At 41.9% G+C, this 16567-nt stretch overlaps 1 protein-coding gene across 1 annotated transcript; it reads left to right on the top strand.

Moving 5' to 3' along the window:
* The first annotated feature begins 8563 nt into the window (after positions 1-8563).
* LOC148134815 (putative G protein-coupled receptor 139) lies at positions 8564-15741 on the top strand. The gene is made up of 2 exons (XM_087985371.1): positions 8564-8695; positions 14266-15741. Exons 1-2 carry the CDS (start codon positions 8584-8586, stop codon positions 15165-15167), a joined length of 1014 nt encoding a protein of 337 aa, XP_087841497.1. The 5' UTR covers positions 8564-8583; the 3' UTR covers positions 15168-15741.
* Positions 15742-16567: the final 826 nt, after the last annotated feature.

Below are 16567 nucleotides of genomic sequence, written 5' to 3'. Positions count from 1 at the left end.
TTTATTAAATTCATTGTCCTTGCATTAATATGCTTTAATGTCCCCTGTACGTTCTCCTAGCTCACTCCTTCGTCACTTAAATTCATACGTTGTTATGAGGATGTGGAATTGCACGATACCATTAAAGAGTGAAGGACTTAGCAAGCACACAGAGTGATGGAGAATTACAATGTAACATTTGCTGCAGCAATAGGCACTGGCTGAGTTGCTATGATGGCAAAAACAAATACGAATTCGGCCCATTTGTTTAAATCGTGCCCCAAATGTCAACCTCGAATCAAGTTTGACTTTAGTATATTGACAATATTAAAACCAATGAAACAATCTGATGCTTTGCGGTTTAAGACTGGGAAAAATAGATTTTATTGATCTGCTAGTTGTCTACTTTTCGAAAAAGCTCAACATCCAACAGAGGAATAATTTATGATAGAAAAAGAACTGTTGAGATTGGTACTCACCTTACAACTTTATAATGTGAATGTCACGAACAATGCGTTGGAGATGAATGTATACTTGGATCACAATCATCTTACATTCTTAGAAAGCTTTAACGATCAGAATATGGGCCTATGTCGTTGGAGTCTTATGATACAGACGTTTCGTTTTTTACATGTAGCAGGTCACAGGAATGTAATCGCAGATGCAGTATTGCAGATGTAATTGATAAAGTTTAGATGCCAGTTGCATTTGTTTAGTGTTTAAACACACACACACACACGCACACACACACACACACACAGAGTTATCTGAGAATAAACTTAAGGAGAAGTTAAAGTTATCCGTATGTTAGCGTAATGTGTTTAAAAAATATGAAAAAAGAGGCCATCTTTTCATTATGGTGGTTCCATTTTTGTTAAAGGGGAGGGCCGTTACGAAGGTGTAGAAGTACACTGTACCTTTAAGAGAGTGGAGGAATTAACAAGCATACAGAGTGCTGTTAAATTTACAGTGTATCATTTGGTCCAGCAGGTAGCACTTGCTGAGTTTTGACGATACAAAATCAAATCAGATTCGGCCAATCCGTTTACATTGTATCCGAAAATAACAAACTACAATCAAGTTTGAATGTAGTCTATTGACAATTAAAAAAAACAATTAAACGATCCAATGCTTTGGGATATAAGACTGGTTAAAATTGAACAGTTGAGGGGAGAAGTGTCAAGCTACCAGCATGGACAGCCTGCCCGAAACAAACCTCTTTTCAAAGTATATATATCTATCAATGAGCTGTGAAACAGAAGTCCCTGAGAAGACGAGCATCGACAGAGGAAGATACAAAGGGAAAATTCGAGAACTGCCTGGTTTTGAAATTTGATTTTTTGGGAAATCTTGCTCGGGGGTTTGATCAGATAAGTATTGTAGAAGGGAAAGTAAAAGATACCCGGAAGGAAGTAGTTGTAAGTAGTTGTTATTTAATTAGTCTCTGTCATACTATAAGAAATAAAGTTGTTAATTTTTACTTTAAATAGTTCTTGGCCTCTCGAATTTTTATAGATTACTGCACGGGATAAACCTTTTCTGTGTTGCCTGTATAAATTAAGCCTGGGTAGCGGGGTGTGTGTATTCTGTCGTTGTCGTTACATATGGCACAGTAGACGATGCATAAACACCAGAAGAAATATGGACTGTCTCTCTGCAGTTGGGAGACCTCCAACGCACACAGATCCCATCTCTCCCGCAGATCCAGTTTCCAAAACTAAAAACGTGAAAGTTACGAACATTATTCGAACCATGCAGTCATTGACTCTCAGGCTTCAGTTTAACATTCATATCCAAGTAAGACAGTGGAAATTACTCTATTTCATTTCCTGATGGCAATAAATACACTTTCCATCGCTCCTCAAATGCTGACAATAGAAGATTCCTTTTCCTCTCTATGTTGTTTATAGTAAGTATTACTACGACTATGAACTCTCAATCGTTTCTTTCAGTGCTCTGAGGCAACATCTGTGACGTATTTAATCACAGATCAAAGGACGAAAGACTCCAACTTGATTTGGGCCTCCTGCCAGGTTAACATCTCCAACAATCGAGTGACAGTTCTCTCTAACTCTTTCAGCATTCTTTGTGCACCTCAGTATCACTGATGCAGTTGCCATTACTGAGATTATTTCTGACTGCAGCTGACCGGAAGGCACAACCAAATAGAGATTAGATTAGATTACTTACAGAGTGGAAACAGGGCCTTCGGCTCAACATGTCCACACCGACCTGCCGAAGAGCAACCCACCCATACCCATTCCCCTACATTTACCCCTTCACCTAACACTTACGGACAATTTAGCATGGTCAATTCATTTAATCTGCACATTTGTGGACTGTGGGAGGAAACAGGACACTTGGAGAAAACCCACGCAGACACGAGGAGAATGTCAGGTGCCTGAGGCGGGAATTGAACCCGGATCTCTGGCACTGTGAGGCAGCAGTGCTTCCGTGCCGCCCACTTTTTAACTTAACATGCACGAATCTGCCTGGATCGGCTCGAACCATTGATCTTTCTGTCAACAGTCGAACACGCTAACAGATTGCAGCACAGAAACTCCAGAGGTTGAGATCTGGAAACATTCCCAGGAAGCAGTGAAACCAATCAGATGAATTTACATTTGTATCACGAGGACAGACATCAAATTCGAAGCTGTGTGATCACTGATGGTTAAACATTAGCATTGGCAGCACTATGTGAGGTAGTGATTAACTCTGTCACTTGCAACCTATCAGGAGTTTTTGAATGATGATAGAACTTCTTATAATTGCACCTTGCTTGTGGAAGCTGTGTTCCTTTAAAATGTAATTCAAACCTTAAGAGCACATGCGAACCGTCATGACCAATCATGCGAGTAGCACTTACTTTTCTCACAATCATCATCTACTTTCCTTCAGCTTGCATCTCTGAATTGTTTTCTAGTGCTGAATTGAAGTATTGATACTTGCTAATTCGACTGTCGTGAAAGAAGCATTGCAATTCAACTGGTCATTGTGAGGAAGCATCTCGATCTATATTCAAGTGGTCTCCATCTTACCATGTGGATAAGATGAGTGCTCTCTTAAATGTCTGGCTTTGTGTAAAAATAAAAGTCCGCCGAGAGGTTTGTTTCTGACGCTTGCTCGAGAAATGCGGGATTGGTGTATTATACCATTGACATTGGATTGGGAGACGTTGACTGTTTACGAGCAGCAATATATTGCTGTAATTATAGAGGGGCTTTGGTGAGAACACGCACAGAACATTGAGTACAATTTGAAACGACTTATCTTAGAAAGGATGCTTTGGCTATGAAGAGATTGCAGCAAAGATTGATTCTTGGGACGATAGGTCAGATGTGTGAAAATGTATTGTATTCGTTTGGACTATATTCACTATATGGGAGTTAAGAAAATGAGAGCGGAGGAGGGATGACATAAAAACACACAAAAATTGAACAGGTTCACACAAGGTATGTACATAAAGGATTGCTTGCTCTGACCTTTCGGGGGATGGTGATGAAAGGTAGTGGTATGTGGAAGGCATAACCTGCAATCAGAGGGCCACAGTCCAAAGAAACAGTGTCTGTCTGCAATGAGTGGAAATGTCTTCACACAGTCAGTGGGGAGTGAAGGTATCACATTTTCTGCCACAGAGAACGGACAATGATAAAACATTTAATATTTCCAAGCAGGAGTTAGATAAATTTCTTGGGATCAATGTGACCGAATGATATGTGGGTGCAACCAGAGATCTTGAGTTTGAGTTGAATAATCGACCATGATCCCATTGTATAGTGGAGCAGGAACGAATCGTTGAATTAACTCTCCAACTCCCATTGTCTCTGCTTCCATTTTGTCCATGTTGGGTCGAGAAGCAATGTTGGCACCAGGGATTGAATTGAGTTTATCTGGGGAGTAGTGTTCTGCTGTTTGTTGGTTTCAAGGTGAGCGATCACGCCAAATCGGATGACATCTTAGCCCTAGAGTTTTGTCATGGAGTGGGGAGCATCTAATCCAGTTGATGGGGTGGGAAGGGAGGGCAGCTTTTAATGTTGTTCGGTATGCAGCAATCGTTTTGTTGAGTGTCTGAGAGAGGGTGCTTCGGCTTCGTGTCAGTGGGTGACAGGTCGGTTCAGTGTGCAAATGTCCAATTGGCTTGTTGTTGTGTCCTGTTCATGAATACATAACAGGACTGTGTATTCACATCTGGGATGGCAGGCCTCAGTTGTTTATTAAGATTTGTTTAATTGGGGGCGTCTCCATTAAGGCACTTAAGTCGGGTTTATTCCTCTAATTACCTCACACAATTTTGAAGATTAATTGAGCTAGGAATCTCATAAAAGCCAACATTCTCCCTCACCAAGCACCCAACCAATGAAACTCTTTCTTTCTGGCCACTGCCCCCTCTGATACCTTCCATCACTGATTCTGGAACTGAACAAGTGTGTCAGCGAGTGAATATAAAAGTAGCTGTGTTTCTTGTTGTTGTTTTTTAAGTGGGGTAGGTGAACAGAGAGTTTTACTCTGCTTCTGACACTGTGATTGTTTGAAGGGGTAATGTCGCTGGAATGTTATTCTGTATTTCAACCCGTGTTGTCCATTTCCTGGGAGTGTTCTATGAGGGAGAATGTACAGAGATCTTTTGTCTGTATCGAAACACACGCTGTAACTTTCTCGGGATTGCTATGTAGAGTACATTGTCGATGGAGCATTATTTTGAATCAAAACCGTTGCTATCTCTGTCCGAAGGTGCGTTTGCGAGAGTAGTGCTGAGTGATGTTTGCGCGAAATTAATTGGACATCATCCCTTTGACTAACTTTTTAAATCCCTCGATATATAGATCCACTCCTGAATCTCACTACGAAGGCTCTGTTAGTGCAGATCTATTCTCTAAGTCTCCGTGTGAACACCCTGTTAGTACAGATCCACTGTCTAAATGTCATTGTAAACTCTCTGTTCGTACAAACCCATTCGCTGACTCTCCCTGTGAACTTCCTGTCAGGCCAGATTCATTCTCTGCCTTGTGAACTTTTTGTTAGTATAACACGTTCGCTGACTCTCCTAGTGAACACTCTGACAGTACAGACCCACAGTCTGACTCTCCCTTTGAACTCTCTGACAGTACAGAACCACACTCTGACTGTCCACGCAAACGCTCTGTCCTTACAGGGTCACACTGACGATTGTGATACTGGCCTGTGGAAAGTGAGGTCTACCTCATGGCCATGGCATCGGCAGATGGCATTTGTGGTGGTCCCCGACCTGATATTGCGACATATTCCCATTATTTAAACGAGAAGAATTTAATTTCCTGTTGCATCTGGATTTGTACAACATGAACTCTGTCCATGTTTTTGAAAAACAAGAAGTTCACTTGCAATGACAAAGTATCAAAGGTTACGAGACATCTACTGGAATACAAGATGAGCACAGATGAGTGCTTGTTTTTGACTTTCGGGCGTTTTTAGTGTCAAAGATTTTATTGTTATAGACTTCTATTTCCTGATGACACACAAACAGGCATATAAACTGGACTTTTGTGGCGGAGTGGAAGGGAAAATAGGAACCCTGTTCATTGTCTACCGTTCGCACGGCTTTCATTCTTCTACTTGTGAGGGCTTCCTTTTCTTCAATTTCACTTATTAAGGATGCTCTCACTTCAGTGTAGAAGTCACAGTGCAACTGCTTCATAACCTGCAATATATCTGATTCACTGGTTAAAGACGACAGTAAAAGCTATTGATGTGGGAACATAAATCAGCTTTCTGGAAGGAGTTATGGAGGGTAGGAGAGAGAATGACATAACATCTGCTACTTCCTGATGTACAAAGACACCTGCCACTACCATACACACCCACAAGATGTTCAGCTAACTGAGAGCCCCGATAGGTAACATTTGCAGCTCGTCACAAATCATACATCTTTTTGTATGCAGTCCCGGTTGCTGGTTCATCTGCAAACAGTCTTTCATGTGGACATATGACAACCTACTGCCCTCAGTATCTACGTAACTAATTTCAGACAATGAATATTCCCTTCCTTTTGCCTTTCCACCTCCAGATACCAGATCATTCATGAAATGATTTTCCTTCCGCAAAGGCAACTCATTTTCACTGACATAGTGTTTCCCATGAACAAACGTCTCGATTGTATTCTTCCCAGGCTTACCATGAACATTGGTTTCTTTCTGTCTGTCCTTTCATTTCGCTCTCTCACTCTCTGTCTGTGGCTCTGTCTCCGTCGTGTTCAGTCCCCTCTCCACTGATCAGTTCCTCCTCCCCATTCGCTCTCCATAGTCATCTTTAGTTGAATTCCCGCGCCTAATCAACATCATAAATGCCACTCTTCTAAAGTTTTTAAGCATCTGACAAGGCTCACTGTTATGAAAGATGAACTCTGTATCTTCACAGATATTGCCGGCCAAACACTGTCTCTCTGAGAGCTTCAGCCACCGTTTTGATGTGAAATGCTCATCTGTCAAAATTACTTTGCAAGCTCATTCAGATTTGATCTTGGTTTGCGCTGCTTGCCCTATTTGCATATCTCCCTCACGAAGTTCCTCGCATTCTGTTAGATTTTGCACCTATCACGGCCGCAGACCTTTGACAGTTTGTTAGGTACACATGTCAACCTCTTCTGTTTTCGATAACTGAAACATTTTTTTCACAGAATTTCTCTCTGGAATGACATGGAGGAAAAACTCCACATTTTTCTCTTTAATTTTCAGTGTGTGACTACTCAGTTCCCACCATTAGAACATAGAAGGTAGAACACAGAACATTGCAGCACAGTATAGGCCCTTTGGCCTTGGATGTTGCGTCGACTTGAGAATCCAATCTCACCCCCATCTAACCTACACTATTACATTATCAGCCATATGTTTATCCAATGATCTTTAAACTTAGTGAGTTCACTACTGTTACAGGCAGGGGCATTCCACGATTTTATTATTCTCCGAGTAAACAACTAACTTCTGACATCTGTTCTGTATCTATCATCACTAAATTTAAAGCCTCGTGACAGCCATCACTATCCGAGGAATAAGGCTTTCACTGTCTGCCCTATCTAATCATCTTATCATCTTGTATGTCTCTATTAAGTCTCCTCTCATCCTTCTCTCTCACGAAAACAGCCTCAGGTCCCTTAGCCATTGCACATAAGACCTTCTCGCCATACCAGGCAATACCCTGGTAAATCTCCTCTGCATCCGTTCCAATGCTTCCACATCGTTCCTATAATATGGTGAAAGAGCTTACGCAGTAACCCAAGTGCAGGTGCACCAGATTTGTGTACAGCAGGATACCAGCCATAGCATTGCTATATTAGTAAGTTCATAGAGAGTATAAAATGGAAGGTTGCTAAATATTAGTCGGGATACAGAATTCATTAGCAAGGGCGTGAAGGTGAAATTGTATCATAGGCTGCTGAGGGCACAACTGGCATACGACGTGCATATCTGTAATCCGAATTACAGACTGGACGTGTTTGCACGAAGGAAGACCATAAGGAGATTTACCAGGATGCCGCTGGGCAGATTTACATAGAGGCTGTCTCAACTGGAGAGATTTAGTCATGAACAGAGACTGCAAAGCATGACATTCTATGTCTTAGTGCAGAGGAGATTGAAAGCTGAGGTGATTGAGATTAATATATATAGACAAAATAGATTGTTCCCCAATGTGGAGGCATCAGAGACCACGGGGACATGAAATTAAGGTGAGAGCTACAAGGTTCAAAGGAGATGTGAGGCAAAAACGTTACATCCAATGACTGCTGGCGGCCTGGAGGTCACTACCTGTAAGATTGTTAGAGGCCGAAACGCTCAATATATTTTAGAAAGTTTGAGAAGTGTAACTAAAATGTTAAGGTATGGTAGGCAAAGGGAAAGTTGATGGAAAATGGAATTGAACCAGTTCGTTGGCTGTTTTAGTCCTTGTAGAACTTATGGGCAGAAGGGCCCTTTTCCTGTGGTGTCGATCTGAATGACTCTCATTCCATAACTAAGCATGCTGACGGAAAAAGCTCCAATTATTTGTCTAATGCTGCCACAGCCTTTGGCTTCAACACATCTGTACCTCGATCTCCCCCATTGCTTGAGCCAGCAGTTGTGGAAACAACACTAACAATTAACATCATGTAACTTATTTATAGGACTTGTAGGAATCCTTTTAACAATCCTTGATGTTTAAACATGTATTCTTTCACCAATTTTAGTACACAGTGCAAAACACAGAATTGCACACACACACAAACACACACACACACACACAAAGCACAGACAGACTTGCCCTCCCAGTCTCAAGTTGGTTGAAAAAGTGACTCAAGCACGCTACAACACCCAAACGTTACTTTCATCACTAGATTTGAGTTTCCATGAAAAGCATTTGACCTGAAAGGGCGTTAACTGAAATCATTTGCCCAGAGACTAAAAGCAATACCCAACTCCATTAACAGAGCTCAAGTTTTCACGATGACTTAATACCAGCTCAGAAAAAAAAGAACATTGTCTCTCAGGGATTGTCCTCTCTGCTCTATATAAGGATTTCGCTTCACTGGCATCAGCTTGTGCTGACTGAACTCCTTAGAATTACTCTTCACCCACTGACAGAAGAGGCATCATGAGTTTGGCTGAGGCACTTTCATTCTATCGGGAGGCAATCAACATACGGAATATATTTCAGGAGATCGAGAGGATCTACTTCCCGCTACTTGCTGCTGTTAGTGTCCCCCGTAAGTGTTAGCGTCGGTTATCAATTCTATAAACAGAGTTGCACTCTTTCTTTTTGTCCAGAATTCTACGCTGTCTTCTTTCTTTCAAAATAGTCTGTCCTATCCTCTGTATGTGTTATTGGTTCCTCCTCACTCCTTTCGTGCGCATGGTGAATTGTAACCCGGTGTTAGACCAGTCAACACTGTAACGACTGGAGGCAATTTGGCTGGATTCACAGCTGCTAATCGTTGTTGGTTTAGGCTTAGGTTCTCGATACCAAGTGAGGAAGGACCATATGAAGTCTTCTGCAAATGTTTGCTTTCTATTTTTCATTATAGACCATAGATGCTGAATACATCATGATCATTACCTATTGACGTTATATTTCAGGCATGAGAATAATGAGATGTCAAATACATACAAAGTCACAGATATTTATACCCACAGACAATTACACAGTTACCTTAACAATCTCTCCCACACACTCTGTCGTTTTTTTCACATTCTCTCAACAATGCAACATCTCCTTCACACACTCTTGCACACATGTATTCACACAAACATTCAAACACCCTGCCCGTAGTTTGTATATATTTGAATGGAAAACTTTGCACAAATCCTCAAGCATACATTCACACGAATATACGCACAAACTCACACATGCACACAACGTTCACGCACAGTCACTCGAACATATATGCTTATTCATTCGTTCTGTGAGACACATATACATGGGCATCCGTCTACAGTCGTTATACAGTATTTGTCATCTCTCAATATAGGACATAGAAAAGTACAGCACAGAACAGCCCCTTCGGCTCACGATGTTGTGCCAAAATGTAATCCTAATGTAAAATATAGTAACTTAACCGACGCAACCCAAAACTCATTGCTATCCATGTGCATTTTCAGCAGTCGCTTCAATGTCCCCAATGACGCTGCCTCCACCACCACAGCTGGCAACGCATTCCATTCATTCACAACTCTCTACGTAAAGAACCGACCTCTGACGTCTCCTTTATACCTTCCTCCTAATATCTTCAAATTATGACTTCTCATAACAGTCAATCCTGCCCTGGGGAAAAGTCTCGGACTATTGACTCTATCTGTTCCTCCCATTATCTTGTACACCTCGATTAGTTCTCCTTTTTTCCTGCTTCTCTCCAGAGAGAAACGTTAAAGCTTATTGAACCTTTCTGCATAAGGCAGGACCACCAGTCCAGACAGCATCCTGGTAAACATTCTTTAAACCCTTTGCAAAGTCTCTGTTCCTTTCCTATAGTAGGGCTACCAGAACCGGACACAATATTCCAAGTCTGATCTCACCAGGGGCTTGTAGAGCTGCAGCAAAACCTCGTGGATATTAAACCCGATCCCCTTGTTAATGAAAACCAAAACACCATATGCTTTCTTGACAACACATGGGTAGCAACTTTGAGGGATCTATGTAATTGCATATCCAGATCCGTCTGTTCCTCCACACTGCCAAGAATCCTGTCTTTAATCCTATATTCAGCATTCGAGTTTGTCCATCAAAATGCATCACTTCACATTTATCCAGTTTGAACTCCATCTGCCATTTCTCAGCCCAGCACTGTATTCTGTCTATGTCGGGCTGCAGCCTACAGTAGCCCTCGATGCTATCGACGACTCCTCCAATCTTTGTGTCATCTGCAAATTCACTAACCCACCCCCCAGCCTCTTCATACAAGTCATTTATAAAAACTACAAAGAGCAGAGGCCATGAACAGAGCCCTGTGGGACATCACTCAACACTGTTCTCTAGGCAGAATCCATTTTATCTACAACCACTGTCAGCCAGCCAATTCTGAATCCAGATAGCCACATCTCCTTGAATCCCATACTTCCTGACTTTATGAATGAGCATTCCATGGGTACTCTATCAAATACTTTGCTGGAGTCCATATTCACCGCATCCACTGCTCGACCGTCGTCGATCTGTCTTTACATCTTCTCAAAAAACTCAATAAGCGAGGTGAGGCATGACGTGCCACCCACAAAGCCATGCTGACTGTCTTTTATCACATTATGCTTTGCCATATAGTCATAAATCCTATCCCTCAGAATTATTTCCAAAACTTTGCTGACCACAGACCTAAGACTGACTGGTATGTAATTGCCAGATATCTCCCTATTACCCTTATTGAAAAGAGGGACATTTGCCTCCTTCCAGTCCTCCGGTACGACTCCCGTGGAGGGTTAGGAGGCAAATATCCTCACCAGCAGCTTAGCAACCTCCTTTCTCGCTTCCCGGAGCAGCCGTTATATAGAACACAAAGCGTGAAACTTAGAACATTGAACAGAACAGCGCAGTACAGGCCCTTCATCCTTCGAATTTGTGCCAACATTCCATTGTACACTGAGGTCAAAATAACCTACATATCGAAATTTTACTATTACCCATGTGCCTGTCCAAGAGTCGCTTAAATGTCCCTAATGGACCTGACTCCATTACTACGACTGGCAATACATTCCGCGCACCCACCACTCTCTGTGTAAAGCACCTACCTTGAAATCTACTCCAAACATTCCACCAATCACCATATCATTATGCACCCTCTCGATGGCCATTTCCATCCTGGGAAAAAAAATATCCTACTATCCACTCTAAGTATGTCTCTCTTTATCATGTACACCTCTATCCATGCACCTCTTATCCCTCGTTGCTACAAAGAGAAAATACCTAATTCCTCAACCTTTCTTTACAACACATGCCCCTGTTCCAGGCAGCATCCGAGTAAGCCACCTCTGCACCCTCTCTAAAACTCCCACATGCTTCCTATAAGTGTGGTCTAACCAGAGCTTTGTGGAACTGGAGCATAACCTTGCAGCTGTTCGACTCAATCCTCCGCTAATGAAAACCAATACACTATACGCCTTCTTAACAACTTTGTTAACTTGCTCAGAAGACTTGAAGGATCTATGGACGTGGACCCCAGAATACGTCTGTTGCTCCACACTGCCAAGAATTCTGCCTTTAACGCTGCATACAAATTAGAACCTTCCAAAATATATAATCTCACATTTTTCCAGGTTGAACTCCATCCTACACATATCATCCCAGCTCTCCATTCTGTGAATATCTACAAAAGCCCTCCACACTATCCAATAATCCAGTATCCTTCGTCTCATCAGCAAACATACTAACCCAACCTTCCACTTACTCATTTAAGTCATTTATAAAAATTACAAAGGGTAGAAGTCCCAAAACCAATTCTGTGGCATACCCACTGGTCACCAAATTCCAAGGCTGAATAGTTTCCATCTACTACCACTCTCCAGCTTCTGTGGACCAGCAGTTCTGTATCCAGACAGACAGATTTCCCTGCATTCGACATCTGCTTACCTTCTGAATGAGCCTACCACGGGGACACTTATCAAACTCCTTGTTAAACCCCATGTACATCACAGCCTCTGTTTTACATTCATTTATGTGTTTTATCACATCCCCAAATAATTTAATTAGGTTTTGAGGCATTACCTGCCCCTCACGAAGACATGCTGACTTTCTCTAATCAAGCTATGGTTTCCAAATAATAATAAATCCTGTCTCTCAAAATACACTCGAATAATGTGCTTACTTTGGACGTAAGACTGATTGGTCTGTAGTTCCCAGGACTATCGCTGTTTCCTCTCTTGAAAACCCTCAAATTAATTGGTATTACGCCGGTAGACAACGAGGATGCAAAGTTCATCGCCAAAGGCGCAGCAATCCCTTCCCTCTCTTCCTGTAGAAAATTTGAGTATATCCCATCTGGTCCTATCTATCCTCAGGTATTTCAATTTTTTCAGCACATCCTATTTCTTAACATCAACCTGCTTGAACATATCAGTCAGTTTCAAGTTGTTTTCAGAAACATGAAAGTCGCTCTCAGGAGTGAAATCTGAGGCAAAGTATTCATTAAGTACCTCCCTGTCTTCTCCGACTCTAGACACAAGTTCCCTCCACAATCGGGCCTACCCTCATCCTGGCCATCCTCTTGTTCCCTACATAAGGAAAAGCTTTACGGTTTTCCATAATCCTACTCACTAAAACGTTTTCATGCTCCATTCTTGCTTTCCTAAGTCCATTCTTCAGCTCACCCCTGGACCCCGTGGAACTCTCCTAGAGTCCTGCCTCATTCTTCCCTCCTCAACCTTATGTCAGCTTCCTTATTCTTCTTGGCTAGATTGTCCACACCATTTGTCAACGTTAACCGTACATTTCCATTTTCTGTCTCAGTGGCACAAGCTTCTCGAGCACTATCAGGACATGCTCCCGAAACACATTTCTATTTTGCATTTGCCTGAGAACATCTGTTCCCAATGTGGCCTCCCCAATTCCTGCTAATAGAATTATAATTACCCTTCCCTCATTTAAATACTTTCCCATGCTGTCTATTTCTATCCCTTTCCATGAGCCTCGTGAATGTCAGGGAACGTCACCAAAATGCTCTCTCATCAATAGGTTTTACATCTGGCATGGTTTGTTGCCAAACACCAAATCAAATGCATTCTCCCCTCCAGTTGGGATCGGAGTCCTTCCTGGACATACGTCACAAAAGCTGCTCCATCCGAACGATTTGAACTAAGGAGGTTCCAATCAAATTTAGAAAAGTTTAAGTCACCCGTGGCAATTACCCAGTTACTTCTGCACGTTTCCAGTATCTGCTTCCTGATCTGTTCCTCTTTGTCTCTGTTGTTTTTAGGGGTCTGCGACAAATGTCCTTTCTGCAGCTCAAATGTTACCCCTGATAAGTAATGCCACACCCCACACCTATTTACTTTCCGCCCTATTCCCTTTGAAGCATCTAAACCCTGGACTATCTAACAACCATTCCTGCCCCTTCCCTGTAACATAAAAGTCTCTGTAATGGTCACAATGCAGTTCCAAATACTGACTCATGCTTTAAGTTTGTCACCATTATTCCTGATAAATTTTGTGTTCAGGTAAACTCAGTTCAACCCATCACACTAACTGCACATTTGCCCTATCAACCGTCTATCCCTCTTCACAGACTCTCGGCACTCTGTATCTAGCTGTTCACTACCTTCTCCGGCCTCTGGTCTGGAGCTCCTCTTTCCATGCCCGTATCAATCTAGGTGAAACCATTCCGAACAGCTCCAGCAAACATCTGCCCAGGATATTGTTGGCTAACCAGTTCAGGTGCAAGCAGTCATTCTGTGCAGGTCTCAGGTGTACAATTGTCCAAGGAATACTGATGATGAGTTTCCTTCCTTGATTGTGGCATACCCTCTAGTGAAGGGGACCCACAGTTCGATTTGGAATGGGATTCCTGGATTTGGATCCAGCGACACTGAATGAATGATCACTTTAACTTTAATGTCAATGGCGTGTGCATAACTCAGTGGGGAACGTACAGAGTTCAAAATCTAATGTATCTACCACCCTTCTTGAGGCATGCAAGTGTAATCATGGGTTGGAAAGATGCTGTTGGAGGAGATAGCATTATGCCTGTACATAGTACACACTACTGCAATGGTGTGTCAATCGTTGAGTGAGTGAATGCTGAATTTTTCGTTCGCTGCCGTATATATCATTTTATAACGAACGTGTTTCATTTCGTAGTTAACGTAATAACGATTGCAATCCTTTCCCGGGGAAAGTGCGGATTGTGTGGATGTGTCACTCGCTACCTCGTGACCATGGCAATAGCAGATCTGCTGGTGGTGCTCCTCGACCTGATATTGAGACATATTCCCATTCTTTTACCAGAAAACTTTCTTTTCCTAAGATACATGGATATGTGCAGCATTCACGCGGTCCTGCTGTATGCAGTCACAGACTGCTCTGTCTGGTTCACTGTCGCATTCACCTTTGATCGGTGTGTGGCCATTTGCTACCAAAAACTGAAACCTAAATATTGTAGTGAGAAAATAGCAGCTGTGGTTCTGGGAACAGAGACTGTCTTGAGCTCATTAAAGAACATAATCTGGTATTTTTTGTACAACAATAGGCATCGTTTCCTGAATGATCCTGTGTTTTGTGGTCTGAATCTGCATGATACTAATTTGATGTTATGGGCTGCAATTGAAGTTGTTCACTACATTATCACACCCTGCCTTCCATTTGCCCTGATTCTGCTGCTCAACATTTTCACCGTCAGACACATTTTAGTGAGCAGCAATGCCCGCAAGAGACTCCGGGCTCACAGCAATAAGGAGAGACCCAGAGACACTGAGATGGAGAATCGAAGGAAATCCATTATTTTACTGTTTGCTATTTCTGGCAATTTCATCCTGTTGTGGGCAGTGTTTTCAGTGATATCTATACTTCAGCGATTTCATCAGCTGGGTGTCTATACCTTTGTACCTGCATATATAATAGATTTAGGCTTCATCCTCCAACTCCTGGGTTGCTGCACAAACACTGGCATCTACGCCATAACACAAGCTAAGTTCAGAAGACAATTAAAGAATGTGGTGACATATCCCTTCACTCTACTATCGAAATTAATTCATCTTTGCTAACACTGATAGATTCCAGATTGAAACTCAACAGTGGACCAAATAATGACCAACAAGCAATTCCCCACGTGTCCTATGATGCGCATCTACTCACACCCAGTGTGCTCTCTCACTGACAATCTGGCCCAGTAAGAACACTGGTGTGGATGCTGGTGGGTTAGAAAGAGATACATCATTGATACATCGACCAGGCGCTTGTAATCATGACGGTCTCAGTCAGAAGTTATCAGGGCTGTGTGTACCCAGCGATGAGGCATTGCTTAATATTGCGTGGTCAATGGAGGGGTTATAGAAGGGAGATAGGCTCAGTCAACCCCTGCAAATTCTGGCGAAGTACCTGAAAAGAATTCACTTTAACTACTGATCATTTAGGTTGTAGCGAGTAAATGGTTCTGAACGTGACACCAATTCAGCGGTCTGATGCTGCTTTATCCGAAAAGGTGAAGATAGTCTTGCGAGGAGTTGCTTCAACGTCATTTATCGCAGTGATAAATTGTGAACAACCCTTGAGGGAATTCAAAGGCGAATTGCTTGCTGCAGGATCTGCTCTCACTTCAAACCACAGTGCAATCTGTCTGACCTTTAATCTGTCTGTCTGTCTGTCTGTCTATCTATCTATCTATCTATCTATCTATCTATCTATCTATCTATCTATCTATCTATCTATCTATCTATCTATCTATCTATCTATCTATCTATCTATCTATCTATCTATCTATCTATCTATCTATCTATCTATCTATCTATCTATCTGTCTGTCTGTCTGTCTGTCTGTCTGTCTGTCTGTCTGTCTGTCTATCTATCTATCTATCTATCTATCTATCTATCTATCTGTCTGTCTGTCTATCTATCTATCTTTCTGTCTGTCTGTCTGTCTGTCTGTCTGTCTGTCTGTCTATCTATCTATCTATCTATCTATCTATCTATCTATCTATCTATCTATCTATCTATCTATCTATCTATCTATCTATCTGTCTGACTGTCTGTCTATCTATCTATCTATCTATCTATTTATCTATTCATCTCTTTGCCTATATATCGATTCATTTATCAATCAATCTACCCCCTGATTCTTTTATAAATACACTTGTCTATCTCCTGATATCTCTGCCCATCCATCCATCTATCTCTCTATCTGTGTACCCACCTAAATATCGCGCTATCTGTTTTCCTTTTCTTGAAATGTGTGATCCACTGGTATCATGGACGGTCATGCAGGACAAATCAGTAATGAGTCGCGATAATTTCCGTCTGAACAGTCCAAAGGAAAAAAGCTGGAAAGTGTCAATCAGGTAATGAGACAGGAAGGTTATTGCTCAGGGCATAGTATCAGTCACGCATAGAGTTGCCAAAGAGTTTGAAGGTTTATTTCATTGTTTATGTTCACATGTTTCAAACTTCCT

This window comes from Chiloscyllium plagiosum, unplaced genomic scaffold, assembly GCF_037043375.1.
Source record: "Chiloscyllium plagiosum isolate Xiang-an unplaced genomic scaffold, Cpla_swu_hap1 HiC_scaffold_52, whole genome shotgun sequence".
Lineage (NCBI taxonomy): Eukaryota > Metazoa > Chordata > Chondrichthyes > Orectolobiformes > Hemiscylliidae > Chiloscyllium > Chiloscyllium plagiosum.
The sequence above is the reverse complement of the archived record's forward strand: the minus strand, read 5'-3'. Positions and strand labels throughout refer to the sequence as shown.

What these genes read in the sequence shown, in the direction of transcription:
- LOC148134815 (XM_087985371.1), top strand. Translation starts at nt 8,584, where the DNA reads ATGAGTTTGGCTGAGGCACTTTCATTCTATCGGGAGGCAATCAACATA. An exon ending in TGCTGCTGTTAGTGTCCCCC is followed by an intron (nt 8,696 to 14,265) that starts GTAAGTGTTAGC and finishes TTCATTTCGTAG; the next exon opens with TTAACGTAATAACGATTGCA.